Here is a 16141-nt window from a genome sequence, read left to right on the forward strand (position 1 = left end):
GCAAGCTGAGATGTTAGTTATTCCTGAAATGGAATGCGGTAATTTAAAGGGTCCCAGTAAAATTATGTGGCTGAGAGAGTAGTGAGGATTATGAGAAGTTGATGTTTTGCAGTTTTTCCCGAGCGCCAAATCTAAATCCCCTTTGGAGAACTGTGATTATGATATATAATGTTATGTAATTATGTTACTTAAATGTTTTTTATTGAGCTTACAGAAAGAACTAACACAAATATATTTTAGATTTTTGCGTCATTTTAGTCAATTTTAAGGATTACTTATTTTCAAATTGAGACCGCTTCTTCATTCCTGAGGGTGATCGTGTGTGCGAGAATTTCACCACGAGAAATCAAACACATTACCAAAAAGTAGGAATTCACGTCCTCTATTAATCTTTGGATTGGAGACTGTGGTTGTAAAACCGCCAGAAGCTTATTGTAAAAGGTGAGATTTGACAAATAGGTTAGACGAAACAGTTGTGGTAACTGTTCCCTCATCCCGTGGGGTTATGTTTGGCTATAATTTGAACGATTTTGATGGAGAGTTGAGCAAATATTCCAGAACGAATTCTTAGAGCGACTGAAAATATGTTATATAATATATATATATATATATATATATATTATATAACATTGTGTATGTAAGATTTATCTATAGGTCATCATGTACCACGTATTTGCGTTACTTATGAACAGTTCGCCCATTTCACTTTCTCACAAAACCGTGATACATGGAAGAACGACTGAACATCACAAAAAACTGCAAAGAAACTGGAACTAGAAAAAGTTTCGTCCAAAAAAGCTTGCTCTTAAGTTCCTAAAAAGTATTGGAAACAGGTTTTACTGCGATGGTGGTAAATTTATTAACATCAGTTTCACAAAGAGATTAAATGGTTGCATGCATAACCATTGCAACGTTAGGTAGACTCAATGGACATACTTTTTGGTGGATTCCATGCAGAGTAGTTGTTGTTTTTGAAGCACCTCAAAAAAAAAAGAAAGGCTAACCCCTACAATTATAGAGTATCCGCAATGAATTCCAATCATCCACATTATACTACCATATGAAAAAGCCTCAGTAAAAGAATAGGTATTGAAGAAGAGTACTAAAGCGAAAAAATCCATCAGTGTGTAATATTATTTCAAATGTTTTTCAAGGAATTTGTGTTTGATTTTGAGCCGATAGTTGATTTCTTAGTTCATATGCGACTTTTTTTAAAGAATTGCTAGCAGGCGTATGATGTAAGATTTGCTAAATGTCCCAAAGCTTCGAAAACAGTTGTAAGATTCTCACTCATATTGTCTTCGTGTGGTTTTGTTTTTGAAGAAACCCTTTGGAAGATGTCAAAAACGGTTACAAAGCTTTCCTGGCTCCTCGTAGACTGGCCGATTCTACATTTCATGTTTCCGAGTAGTGTGACCAGGAGTGAAAATTCGACGAGCGTCCTAGTTTCAATTGCGAACGTTGAGGGTAGTAAAATTTATAAGATATATATCATTTATCATAGATTTGTCTATAATTTTTTACCCTTTATTTATTTTTACATCTAATACATTTGTGGTTTTTTTTTCCTGAAAAATTATTTGAGAAATGAGTGTTAGAGACGAGTGGATTCTTGTGAACTAACTTTAGGTCCAACAAACATTTGGATCATGTCTGTCATCTCAGAGCATTTATTTTCCCTCTGCCTTTTGCTGCTAGTAAATAGAAAATCTAAATTTTTACGTATATTAAGCACATATATTGATTGTCCTTTTGCCTATAGTTCCTTAGGATCTGGGCAATGTTGAGGCAAAGTAAAGGATTTCTAACGCATATGTCCGGTGGAACACTGTAGGTAGCCTGAGGTATCGCTGACAAATCCGAGCTGAGGGCTAGGTCAGCAAAAATGAGGCGCGAAACGTTGAATGTTTAAAAATTAACTATGGTTTTGTTCCGAAGACTAGCCAATACGATCTGCATCCTGTGTTAAGCAAATGGAGTGCATTTGTTTTAACATAAAAATATTTCAGTGTAAATTTGTCGCCAAATTTTTCTCTCGGCAAATCATACACTTTGAACTTAAGCCATCCAGACTGACCTGGGATCTAAAAGCTTAGTATTGGAATGCTGTAATTGTATTCAACTCGCATGTTCTGCTTACATACATTTTTTTTTAATCCTAAACATTCCGAAATCTCTCTCCAAGCTGTGATTGAGGATCAAAAACTTTCAAAATCCACTCATTTCCAAAACATTTTCGGATCGCGCGCTTAGGGTTTCTTATCTCCTGTTTGAAGAGGAGATTTCAAAATTATTCAGGTTATCCAGTTAGCATTTAGACTCTCACCCTCTTCTAATTTTTTTCATGAGATAAACAGTGATAGTAAGTAATTATCATTATGTCATACATTGCAACGAATGCACTCATAACTCTTTCTACAGTCTCCCAATACTGTATACTTCAAAATTCATTTTCGATATAGATGAAGAACGAAGTCTATACTTTTTGCACAATGTTTTAGGAAATTTCCTTAATTTCTTAGGTGAACAGTAGTAAAAAAGAATCCTAAAATTCGACGAGACGCTAATCCTAGACAATTCTCTAACCTAATCTCAGCGGAGCTTTTCCAGCATTTTTTTCCCATCATAAAGCAACGTTGTGAACGATGAGATGTTCTTTGAATCTTAAAAATTTTCTGCAATTGATAATTCGAAACAGGTATTTACTTTTTGCCTTTAGTCTTAAAAACTAAGGTCATTTTGAATGCTCAGATGAAAACAAAGTCACACAAAATCCTCAGAAACACGCAGAAGCGACGTGGTAAGGGGAATTATATAGGAAAATTGGGAAAAAAATTCGTATTAAAATGAGAAAATGTAGACGATTAATAACGGGGGTTAATAAGGAGGGTGGAGTGAAGGGGAGGATTGAAGCAGAGCGGCAGAAGTTGGCGAAGAATGAGGAGCACAAAACTTGCCAGGGTCATCGGACAGCTGTCTCAGACTGGATGACCTTAGCGCTTGTTTACGAACGCTCGCATCAGCCATAAACTGCCGTAAGTACAACGCTTTCGTTGCGCCAGCCGTGAGGTATTTATTCTCGTAAATCCCATTCAGCACATTGCCATATAAAAATCAGCTTGGAGTTTTTTTTCCTAATCCTCATTTCTCTCCGAATCATACTGCACTTGTGGCATAGGATTTTGAAAGGAACTCTTTCTTGTGTGCCAAAAGACTTCTGTCGTAGCGGCTATCCCATTAATGCCCGTTTTTTAAACCTAATCAACACCTGGACTGCGATCGTACCCTCTTTCACAAGAGTACCGCCGTGACAGCTTGTATTGTACGCAGCAAGACCTCGACTTTGCAAGTGCGAGAGAGAATATCCATAACTTTTCGTGAATTCGATATCTAGATTTTGCAAAGATGTTTAGAATAAAAATTGTTGTAGGAAGATCACGAAAAAACTTCGTAGAGAAATAGAAAGTTTTCCTCTGAAAAAAGCACATAATTTATCTGTAGCAATTAGTTTGAATTATATTGCGTTCTAAAAATAGGATCTCTCTTCCGAAGAAAAACGTGAGGCATTCGTTTTTGTTCCGAATGGAACCCTTCTTGAGCGTTTCACCATGAACACGTTCCTTTTTTCGTTTTTTTTTTTTGAATGGGTGATATCAAAATCATCACATTTTCTTTAAGTAAGTAGAAAAAAGGAGTATAGATCTCGGTGATGAAGGATAAAGGATACCTTTTTTAACCATTGTTCATATTTTCACCGAGAAAGTGCTGATAAGGCGACTTTCCACGGATTAGATTCTCAGAATTCCCATAAAGCACTGGATTGCTCGAACCATATGCACTACTGTTGTGGCTACTTTTGAACGGTATTTAAAGGCAGAATATCATGAAATTGTCGCAGTACGGGAACCCCAGGGAACCTGTATAGTTCGGGTTGTAGGTTACGGAACTCAGCGTTTGATCGCTCAATTCTCCTTGGTCGTCCTTAAAAACAGCGTGGGAACGGGATTTCTTCCTACTAGGCGCGTTAGAACACGTTCCGCGTGTTAGAACGCGTTAGAACACGCGGCGCGTACACACTTGTGGCGCGTTCCAACTTACCTCCTAGGGAAAAAAACGCCGTCTTCCACTTCCGCTGAGTTTCGTTTTTAACGACGATTAGGGGAAGCTGAGAGGAGCCGCGCTGAATTCCGTAATCTACACCCCAAACTCAACAGTTTTCCTGGTATTTCCGTACTACGTCAATTTCGCTACTATACGCTGCCTTTAAATGAGACTGCTTACAATTACGTCGCAATAGAAATCAATTTTCTCCTGGAAAAAAATGCTTAGAAAAGGAGTACATGGAATGAATGTGAAAACGAAAAAAAAAAACAATGGGAAGAAAGAAGTGTGGAAACCGAATAAACGCGAATTGGTTGTGATGCAAATGAGCGCTGGCGAAGAGCACTAATCCACCCCCCATAGCACTATAAATTCCTAAAATTATATGCACTTTAAGCTACGAAAATGTACCAGTTTAAATTGGTTTTTTTTTCCTTATAGAAATCAACTGTAAAGTAATGGAAAAAGAATGTGAAGGAAAACGGAAACGGACAAAATTTGAGAAATAAAAAGAAACGATTTGATGCGGACGTTGAGTTACAACTCTTCCAAATAACAAAACAGTACGTAAATATGAGGCTGTAATAAGAAACGAACAAGCGCATGAGGCGTTAATGTTAATAACATTTGTGTCTGGATGTTACCATTCAGTGGTGACTGCAAATAGGATCAGTGCTAATTCACTGGCAACGTTCGTCTTTCGGTTGACTGCTTGTCCCCTTAGCCGTTGCACACTACTTTTCCGTAATTCAATCACTAACACTCGCCCCTTAGCATGTACTAAGAACATTTTCAAACAATTCTTTGCCAATAAGGATTTCTTTCACTCGATTAAAGTTTGGTGGAATACAAATAACGGAAAAGTGAAAAAAATGACGGAAACGTTCAAAATCGTCGAGCGACTGGGGACGAGATACTCACATAAATCGCGTTTGCCTATAACGAAATCACGATGGTGTCAAGTCTAATTGAGCCCACAAAACGAACTCATCATGACCTCTGCTCCCTACTTTTGCACTTAGCACTTTATTTGAAGTGTATCCGATAACTATTGAACCGTATTTTACTATTGTACGTTTACTACTTTTACATATTTGACTTTGAATAACTTTTCATCGTGTTTTAATGGATTTTGAGAGCAGCAAATTAAAAATGCTATCCTATTGCGCGTGATATTCAAACACTTTTAAATATTACGCTTTTAGAGCACCAATTTCATTATCGTTTTAGTTTTTCAAGGAAGTGGTGGTAGTGTATTTATTATTAGATGTAGTACACATGGAAATATAAGATTGTGAGATTTTCACGGATTCTGATAGATTGAGCTGATCTAGAAAAAATATCAAACAGAAGTGCAAGAAAAACAATGAAGTTCCCAAGGGACAACCATCAACGTAAGTCCCATATTTATCAATTTTGACGTGTGTGGACGAGTTGGCAGCGTTACGTGCTCTTTACCGTTTAGACACTTCATGTATATAGATATAGACATATCTCTGGAATATGTGATGGGTGATAGTACTGTAATTGGTAATCTGATTTATATTTCTGAAAAAAATTCAATCAAGCTGAAGCTTTTTGTTTTTAAGAATTCGCTTCATATTCACGTACATAGTGCACATTACAATAATAATTCAATACATATTCTACTACATCATTTATATTTTATACATCGTGTTTTATTGTAGATATATTGTTATGCAATATTCTAATATTTCAATAATAACCCCACAATAATTCGCATAAGTGATTTTATCGTCTGTGCTATCTTTAGTTCCTCTTTTGAAACCTTTAGAGCTCAAAATGTTAGGGAAAAGGCAGAAATGAAAGAGTAGAAGAAGTTGAAAAAAAAAGAAAAATGATGCAAAGGAATCATCACGGAAAATCTTGAACGCAAAAGCTGGTGAACAGGATCATGGAAGAAAATGAAAATTAGGGAAAATGTGGACCTCCCGTTGGGATGAATCTTTTGAAGAATATGGCGCTGTTTTTAGTATCGGAATAATAGAAGTAAGAAGATCATTTGAATAATCACGAAGTTTCAATAATGTTACTGCTAAAAATCATTGAATGCTACGAATCCTCATCGAAGTAACGGAAAGGCAATTAATTGTAGGTATAAATAATTAAGTTAGTTAGAACATTTTGGATTTTTTACGATTCTATTATATGAAATCGTTCTCAGCAACTTTTTTTTTCTAAAAAATACAATTTCTGTGCACAAAATAAAAATGAAGCAACGTTATGCCGGGGAAGACAAGCAGCTTTGGGAATCGTTATAATTGCTTGCATATGTTTCGTTCGCGCATAACAATGCAATGAATAAATCAACCAATTTTCGTATTAGTACATATCCGTTGCTAATGAAAGACGTTGGTAATGAGAAAAGCTTGATTTCATCTCCTATGAGCATTGTTTTCGTGTTTTGGATTGATAAAGTAGGATATTTAGTATATAAATAGTAAGCTCCTAAGAGAAGGAAAAAAAAGTGGATAAGAACAAAACGTTCGTAGACGGTTCAAATCCATAGACGCTCTGTATTTCATTAAGTGAAAGTGCAACGAAAAAATTTAATTGGAGAAAATTAACGTCTACTTAGGCATCATATTGCGAATGCGCATATCTAATCTAAGTGTATAACTTTTGGAGTTCTACCGTGTGTTTGGACGTTTGCGTGGAAATTTTAGTATCTGTTTAAGGATAATTATTTACTGTGACATGTAAAAAAAGGCGCTGTCGTGGAAGACAGAGAAATCTTCAGGATCTCACTTAGTCACTTAAAAGAATTCAATCGGAGAGAATTTAGGGATGAAAAAGATGATAGGATGCTCGTGATATTTTAATGTTAAAATTTAATTATGTATAATTTTTTAAATGTTACTTCCAAGCTCTATCATCGGTAGCATCATTTATGTTTTAACAACTCAGTTGATTACGGTTTCCTCATAAACGTCTGGAAATAGATGCCTCTGATAGATGCAAAGCTAGCAGATGTGAACCGGATACAAATCCGGCAGTAATTAAGTAGAATAGAAGAGATGGGTCGGGCAACAATGCTTCGTAATTGGCCGAACATGGAGGTGTCGAATGTGTGACAGTCTGACCTCATCCAGAAGCTCATCCAGAAAACAACGAATGAACAACACATACATATATACATACATACATACGTAAAAGCTTCCAACACATTTCGCTATAACTATGAGACATGCGACTTTGATTTGCAATTTTCAACACTTCACATGTGACGGCTGACGGGTGCATTTGCGCATAAACGATTCATGAACCTTCCAGCACATGCTTAATTGACCTCTGAAAGGTAAAAGCGACAGCTTTCATGGACTTCGTTGGACTTAGGATAATGGGTGTGCAGTATAAGACGCTAAAATGTCGCCGTTTTGGAGGATTCGACTCCTCTTCGATGATTTTTATCTGAATTTAGGGATAAATTAGAAGTTAGAAGTTCAAGGCTTTCAAACTTTCATTTTCTATATTGGAATCCTAGAGATAAAGGAGAAGAAAGGACTGCATCTGTTTGAGTAAAGTAAATACTTTAATATTGAGAACAACGGGTGTAATAGAGCAGTGGTAAGAGGTCACCACTATGTGTGGTGGTTCAGTCGCTAGTTCTTTACTGCTCAAGGCTGACCAAAGCATCTAACCGTCCTTTGTCGATAGATTGGTGCCATATTTCTTTGGAATCTGAATTAAAAACGTAGCTACACCTTAAAACCGTGGATCAACGACAAACACTTTATGTATTATAACCAGGCATGAACGGTGAAATTTTAACAACAATTTCATGCCATAAAAATGTCAGCTCCCCACACTTTTTTACAATGAAGGAAAAAACGACTTCTTAAGACCCTATTTTACCCAATTTTCTATTTCGTTAATAGGTGAAGTAAAATTAGTTTTCTTTTTTTCCTTTTTTTTATTGGCATCATTTTGTATTTAAAGGCCATGAGGCAGAACAGAGAAAACGAGCTCCAAAAATTAATGGAAAACGAAAACCACGCGTCCCCAATGATATACCTAAAATATGAACGAAATGCTGTGCATATACAATTTTTAAGGTTATAAATGGAAATGAAAAGGGTTTTTTGTATCAAAAAAGGTCAAATGTATTCTAGAAAAAATCGCTGTGCGAGTCTGCTTTGTTGATTTTTAGAGTTTTGTGGATTATGCGTAAAATAACGGACTAATTTCAATGTTGTTTCCTTAACACATTTATGTTGGTTTAAACAGAACCTGTATAAAATTCAATGGTGGGTAACCAGCTGAAATGCGACATACGAAAAATGTAAATAAAGAAAAAAAGATTGCAAGGACAGAAAAAAGGCGTAACTAGATTTTTCTATGAAAAAAATCAATGTTACAAAAATTATCGGTGAAGAAGGTGATGAAGAATGATCAAAAAGAGATTGCAGAGTATGGATTGGCGTGAAAAATCTGGTATTCTTAGGAGAAAAGCTTCGTTAGCCTGAAATACGTTCTGATTTTCATAAGATAACAGAACCAACATCTACGTAATGATAAACAATAATATATGATACTGGTATTAATATGGTTGTTTTGGATTTGAAATTGATCCAATTCATTCAGGTAGGATTTACTGCGCTCGTCCTTGAATATTCAGGAATTTAAATCCACACTTATGTGATTAGCCAAATGGCGTTACCAATAAGCGTGAATGAAGCCTTAGCCTCTCCCACGTATGATTTATTTATGAAGGAAAGGAAACCATATAGCTGAGCTTAGCAAAGGTCTTCAGTGCTTAGCATTCATGGATTGTGTGAACAGTACATATGACGCTATTATGTGGAGAAATAAGAAAAAATGTAAAGGTTCTGTAAGAATATGAAGTTCACAGACGTCTGAAAAATTCTTTGCATCGTGAATCCTCAAATGAGAAGAAAACATACGGCAGCAGAGTTCCTCTTTTTCAGCTTATCACATTTACATATTTAATTGTTACAACATAAAAATTAACAGTTGTTACAAGTGCGAATATTGCCGTCAAATGAAAAATCCAGCTAAATGATGGGATTTGAGCTACATATCTACAAATGAGAAAAGTTGGCCAAATAGCCATAACAAGTGCCTTTCAACGGAGTTGCTGGAGAGAAAATCTACTAAAAAATTCAACGAACAGAATAGTGGAATTATCTGAGCATAAATAAATTGATCGTAAAGATCTTTATAGAGATTTTAAAGCGGAATAATACTTTCAATTTAAAAAATTTTGGCTAATGACATGATTGAAAGAGAAACAGCAGAAAGTTGTGTGAAAATACATTTAGAACGAGATCGGAAGAATTTATACACCTTGTTGAATCTGATTCTTTTCAGGAGCAAAAATATGACAAAAATCCTAGTTGTCTACCTAATTTTGAAGTCACCGACAATTTTTACAGGGCTAGTTCTCCGTTGTTTGTGAAATGTTCTTCAAAAAGTTGCAGAGAGTAGAGATTTTCTCATAAAATCTGTGAATACTGCTCTTTCTCCATGCTTAACAGACGAAAAATTTTTTCTGCAACAGAGAAAAGTATAAGTATCTGGCACGCAAAACACGGAAAAGCAGCAGGATAGAAATTTCTGAGATGTTCTGGATGTAAAATTTGCTGAGAAAATCCGAATCAACTAAAACGTGGAGTAACACTGAAAATCGTATGAAGCTGAGAAGACGATATTATTCAGGTGATTAATAGATGACAGAAGAGATCATTTATTTATTCTGGAGGTAAAAAAATAAAAAAACAACAAACAAAAAGAAAAAATAAAACAACAACAAACAAAAAGTGCTAGAATACTATTTTTGTTGCATCAACACCGACCCTGATGTGGTTATATTCACAAGTTTGGGGTATATAATTCTGAACGTTACTGTTCTTGTCTTCCTGAAGTACATATAGAACTCGGAAAGCTGGAATTATCCGCAAAAAACTATGATTCATTGTAGTCAGCGAGATTCAAAAAGGAGAAAAACGTGGATAACGCTATTTTTTTTTAGGAAAACGGCAAAGTTCGCGAAGTAGTACAAATTCCACGGAATAACTTAGTGTTTTTTATGAACGATTAAATATGTTATATGTATTACTCCATCCTTTCAGATAATTATTAGGCGTTTGTACGTCTGTCAATTAGTTATTTTTTTTAGCAGACAAGTCGAGAAATTCTCAGCAAAATATTTGAAAAACAAATTGCAATTGAAAAGCGTTGAAAATGCATGGGAAGTGTAATTCCAGGATCTCAGGGTGAGTATAAAATTTTACTCAGTCAGCTACTGCAATTTCACTACAATTATGTGTACAAAATTAAACTCTTCTCATCCCAAGTAACTCGAGAAATTATAAGGAAAAAAATACGAGCACTTTCAAAATAAGACAATAGTTTGGGTTTATTTTTATGGTCGAAAAAATCCCAACCTTACCTGAAAAATTCTCAAGCTTATATTAAAAATATCACATTTTAGGATATGATGAAACGTTATCCGCTAATTTCGGGAACGTTGTGTCGAATCGAATCATCATTATGGAATAAGGTGTATACTGAGTACAAGTCGTTGTAAAATAACTTTTTGTCAATGGAAGATAAAGAAGTCAAGGAGAGGGATTATTTTGGAAAATTACAAGAGAAATATTCCGAGGGAATGATCTACAAAGAAGAATAAGAAAAAAAACAATGAGAAAAAAATCAAAAGAACGCAGTGCGCTCGGTTTCAGTATACTTTCATTATTTTTCTCGTCCAGATGAGATCCTCGAAGATGAAATTGGCTGTAGAATGCTGCATTTGTCCCCTTGACAACGACGAAATGAAAGCAGAATACAAATGTACGTAAATCCTAGAATGAGATTTTCTTGGGAATTCTGTCCTTAATTTTAAAAGCTTTTACTATACCAAATAACAACAAGTCAAGGTAGAAGAAATATCGTTTGAAAAGAAAAATTCACATCTCAGTTGATTTTGGGAGCCACTTGGGAAGAGTCCTCCTAAAAAAAGGTAGGATTTCACTTATCGCATGATTTGCAACTGTTAATTTATTAACGATATTTATTTTAAAAATCCTAAAATTCTCTTAATATAAAACATTTAGTTTGAAAAGAATTAAAATGTCATACATATGTGAAAAACCTTAAAAATCATGGATCGATTCTTTTCTTCTTTTTTTTTTCTTCTTTCTGGTTGAACCACATGCAGATAGTTACCCTTCACTCGAAAGATCTCGGGAAGAGAAATTCCAGAGAATCATCACTGCTTCGCTTTCAAAATTCTCATCTTAGATTAGATGGATACCGTATTTTGATCTGTGATCTCTCGACAATCGATCACATTGCTTTTAATAATCGATAGAACTTTCATACACACTCGACCGACATGGCATCGACGTTTTTTTCGCATTGTCCTGTGGCCTCCGTTATGAGTAACAAAATGTTATTTTTGATGCTATACGGTATTTTTGTGGAGGATTTTACAATTTCAGTATTGTACTAAGCCTATAAAAATTACTGAATGATTCATTTTTTCTTCTGCAACATTTATTATTGATGTAGGCCCTGTTTTTTTTTTCCTGATCGGAATTTTGTCATTTTACAAAATTATTCTTTTTTTTGCGTTGTTCTACCTGCTACCACTTAAAAACCTGTTCAATAAAGGGTTGATATTTTTAAATATCATTTTCTCCTACTCGCTCTCATTCTTTGTTTTCTCTGCACTTTTTTTGGAAATATCATCTTGTAACATTTTTTCGCTTAAAGGAACTCTCATTCACTTTTAGATAGACTGTTTTTAGTAGATTTACGTAATTTAGACTAGAAAATTCCGAGTTTCTATACAGATTAGGGAAATGGGATCGTTTACCTTAGAATATGCAACTTAGAAAGACTTTTCTTAGTTTTCATGTTCCACGAGTTGATCATGCTTGTTTATGGTAATTCTTATGTCGTCAACATCCGGACATGTAATTATGTGTTACTTTTCTCACCAACATTTGAAAATTCTAAAGAACTACTTTAGAAATGTGGTGAATATTTGCTCATGTCCACTTCACAATTCTAGGAGATTCGAAATCACTAGCGCGGACTTAGCGGGAAGAGATCCGTTCCTCGGATGGAAGATCAAGTTCTCTGGAGGCATGTCTTCAGACTTCTTTTTTCCCCATTTTTTACTTTCACGAGATACGAATTCTACATCAGATAGCAGCGGTTTCAAATATGTGGGTGTTTATTTAGATTTCTTCTCCGTAGAACCATAGAAGCATGGCTGAATAACGCGTAGTAGCGAGCGACAAGGAAGTAGAAAATCCGGAATTTCAAGGAACTAGATCGGTGGTTAGGTAACTAAAAAGCTTTTTAAAGTTTTGCCATTCTATTGTGTGGTCTTAACTATTAACTAATAACTTTCTCAGTGCCATTTTTTTTCATTTTGAAGAAGTGGGACGTTTTTAAATTAATTTTATTCGAAGTTTAAAAAAGTAAATTGTCTTTAACGGTTACTGTTAGTCCTAGTTATATGTGTGGAGTGTGCTCCGGTATGCAGTGCTATTCCTTAGGAAATCCATAAAAATCTGACCGTGCTTTTTTTGATGCGCTTTTCTTGATCAGCTAATGATCGCGGATTCACATGTACATGGTTCGATGTAGAGTATGTGATTAAAGTTTGTATATTTATTTTTTCTATTCTAATAATGTAGAAAAACTACTATTAAAAAGCGTTTTGTATTTCCTCCGAAAGTGGATGCGGTTATTTGTGCAAATGGCGGCTGGGGCGATGAGTGAAGGAATGTCGCGCTTGACTGAGTTCGTTTTTCGCGCCGAACCACGGATAGAGGAGGTAGCAACTACTGCATATGGCATATATCGACGCTATATCACAACCACGTAATACGTTCCGTTCTCTAATCCAGAACCACAAATTTGTTACCACATTTTCTATTATCTAGGAAAAAAATGGAATAACCTGAAACAATCCCTAAATGGAAAAAGACTAGGATTCACACCTGTTTAAGAAATTCACTTACTTGATTTTAATGAGTCACTTTCACTTGACGAACTCTTTTTCCTCAACATCACATTTTTTTATTAACTTAGAAAAAAAGAGAACAACCTAAAATATCTCCTTGGAGGAAAAAGACTAGGATATCCATGTGATTAAGAAGTGCACCTACTTAGTTTTATTTGGTTACTCTCACGTGACGGATATTTTTTCCTTAAAACAAGCAGAAGCCTAGAGAAGGTCCGTTCTAACTCTCTTCAATCAAAATCCGCAAAATGATCCGAGTTGGTCTATTCTTTGTCGAATCCGTTTATCACCTTCAGGTTTTGTAATTAGTATTACGGTAAGGTAATTTCAAGTCACTTTAAGAGTTTTGTATTTTGTATATGAAAAAAACGTGTTTTGCTCAGTGCTCTCGGAGATATCGGCACTGTTCTCGAATTCTTTACTGGCACTACGGTATTAATCTGTATTTGTACATATATGTCTAGTTTATGTAGGAAAATCGCATGGATTTTTTTACGCGTTCGCGTCTACATGTTCCCACTGGTAATACGGTATCAATTTGTATTTGTGCAAATATCTCTAGTTTATAAATAGAAATCGAGCGGATTTTTTTGTGGGTTAGCCTCAACACGTTCCCATGGATAATCCGAAGATTATGCTTAACGCTTTGAGTACATTAATATATAGTACTTCCAGTAAATCTCTTCGTTTATTATATCCTTCTTAGGATTTTAGTTCACTCAGATACACCTGTAGACATACGAAAAACGTAGATTGCGTGAATACTAGGAAGTGCCTAGGCCTGGATATGGATTAGGTTCTGGATAGAAAAAAAAGATAGTGATAGGACTTATTAGTTTTTTTGTTCTACTCAGTTTGATACTTGTCTTTTTTTTTTCTTATCGTTGAAAGCTTGCTGTTACCGATAAGAGACAGCTATTATCCATTTATCCAGAATCTAAATATTTTAAACTTGTTATCTGTTCCTTTCATTTACGTACTTTGAATTTTTGGATATTGCTCCAGCTAATTCATCCATGGAATGATTAATTCCTGCATACTAAGCGTGAAACGATTTACTTCACTTCCAATGGGGGCTGGTATTGGTTAGAAGCAAAAGGAGAGAATGGCATCTAACAAGTGGTTCTGAAAAGCAGTTGGCCAATTATTTTCGGGGGGACATAAAAGTTCTGTCGCAATCAAGACCAAAACCACCACCACCACCACCACCTCCTCTTCCGTCACAGTCAGAAACCACTTCTTTTCATACATCCGCATTCAGAGTCCCTACATCGATTATAATATATGCTTTTGTATTGGTCTTTACTTTCAAAAGGCAACGAAAAATCCAGACAAGCACGCATTTCGTTCTTGGTTTTTTCGCTCTTTGACCTCGTAAATACTCAGCTCAATAAGCGAACAAAAAGTGAAGCGAATAAGTGCAATGTTTAGGAATAGAAGATGTTGTACTTACTAGATATATTCCTTCACTGTGTATGAATGTGGAAAAAATGTCGTCACATTTTTTTCCTGAGTCACTTAAGAAAAGTCAAAAATAGGTGACATCATTCAACTCCTCCCAGAGCAATATTTTAGGGTCATTTTTCACAGCAATGAGCAATAATTGAAACTTTTTTAAAAAAATTTTTACTCGGTGAACACCGTGCAGTTGACATGATGTTAATACTTTCAATTGCAAGCTACATTCCTTTGTGAACAGGAGAAATATCCAGAAAAAGTTGGCTAGAGATTACTAGTAGATCAAAAAATATGTTGTTGAGCTAATTTTTTTAAAGTAACGTCCTATTTTTCTTTTCAACACTATTTTAGTGGTAACCCCAGTATTTGTGGAATTTAAGTCGAGCCATCAGTAAGTCCACGTGGTGAGTGAAATTCAAGACCGCACCTCTTTTTAAACTGTGATTTAAAATAACCTTAATTTCCCAATCTTTCTCTATGAAATGATCTGGTATTTGATCATTCAAGGATTTTTTCCGCACATTGATAGAAAAGTATATTTATAATTAGTAGGTTACTCAGTAGAGTTACGAATACGTGTGATAGAGAGAACCATATTTAGTATGTTGTTTATTTCATCTATGAGCACTAACAATGAATAATATAGAATAAAAATTAGCATTAACTCATTTGAACAACTTTTTTCAATTTTTTCTCCGATAAGTGAAAAGCGTATCCACTTCTGGAGATAGTATAATACGTGAAATATAGGAAGGTCTACTCTATTTGTATCAACAGGCACTTTTTTATTCTTAAGTTTTTTAGTTGATAGTTTGTCATAATTGAATTCAAATAACACAGGTTGGCCGAGAATCTACACTAGAAAAAGATTTAAAAAGAACCTGTTCAGGAATCCAGTACATCTTGCTCGAAATTCCATCTTTTTCCAATTTATATATGCGGAAGTTTTAAGTAACTTTTATAGATACTACCTTTTTAAAAATTTGAATTTTTTTTTCGAAAATACAGTATCTATAATTATTTAGATAGTATCTATAATAATTTGACTGATTTGAGAATATCCCTGTTTTTGTTTCTCAAACAAACTGTAAATATCGTACAAACACTGTTTTAAAATGTTAAAAATCAGTAAAATTATTCCTTCTCATATTCGTCTTTATGCAATGTACTCATGTTTATTTTTGCAGCCTCAAAAAAAGAACGCTTTGAAAAGCTCAAATATGCAACATTTTGCACGGATTACTGTAAAATAGGGCAAAATCTAAGCTTATTAGTGTGATTCCATGAATAGACCTTAGAATTACCAGCCTCTTGTGTTATGTTATTGAAGAAAAGGTCTCTAATCACTTTTCAAGGATAATTACCTCATGTTTATTGTGCGAATATGTAGTGCAAAAACGATTACATAGTAGCACTGCCATAAATATATTATGAATAGGAATACTGTGTATTTTCTGGATACTTCATCTACTGAAAGAAGTTGAATGGATTATTCTATTTTCGACGAATCTCGGATGAATGAAAGTGTTGACGTTTGATAAACTAGCTGTACACGAGATT

The 16141-nt window shown here is 34.9% G+C and overlaps 1 protein-coding gene across 1 annotated transcript in view; it reads left to right on the forward strand.

Annotated features, from left to right (window-relative positions):
- Positions 1-10326: 10326 nt before the first annotated feature.
- RB195_026171 (uncharacterized protein) overlaps positions 10327-16141 on the forward strand; it is a gene marked incomplete at both ends in the record, with an annotated part of 16531 nt that continues 10716 nt past the window's right edge. Inside the window, 4 exons of the mRNA XM_064214606.1 lie at positions 10327-10358; positions 12161-12234; positions 12334-12344; positions 12419-12437. Of these exons, the coding sequence (XP_064070487.1) occupies positions 10327-10358; positions 12161-12234; positions 12334-12344; positions 12419-12437 (136 nt within the window). The remainder of the gene's footprint in view (positions 10359-12160; positions 12235-12333; positions 12345-12418; positions 12438-16141) is intronic.

This window comes from Necator americanus, chromosome X (genome assembly GCF_031761385.1).
Source record: "Necator americanus strain Aroian chromosome X, whole genome shotgun sequence".
Classification (NCBI taxonomy): Eukaryota; Metazoa; Nematoda; class Chromadorea; order Rhabditida; family Ancylostomatidae; genus Necator; species Necator americanus.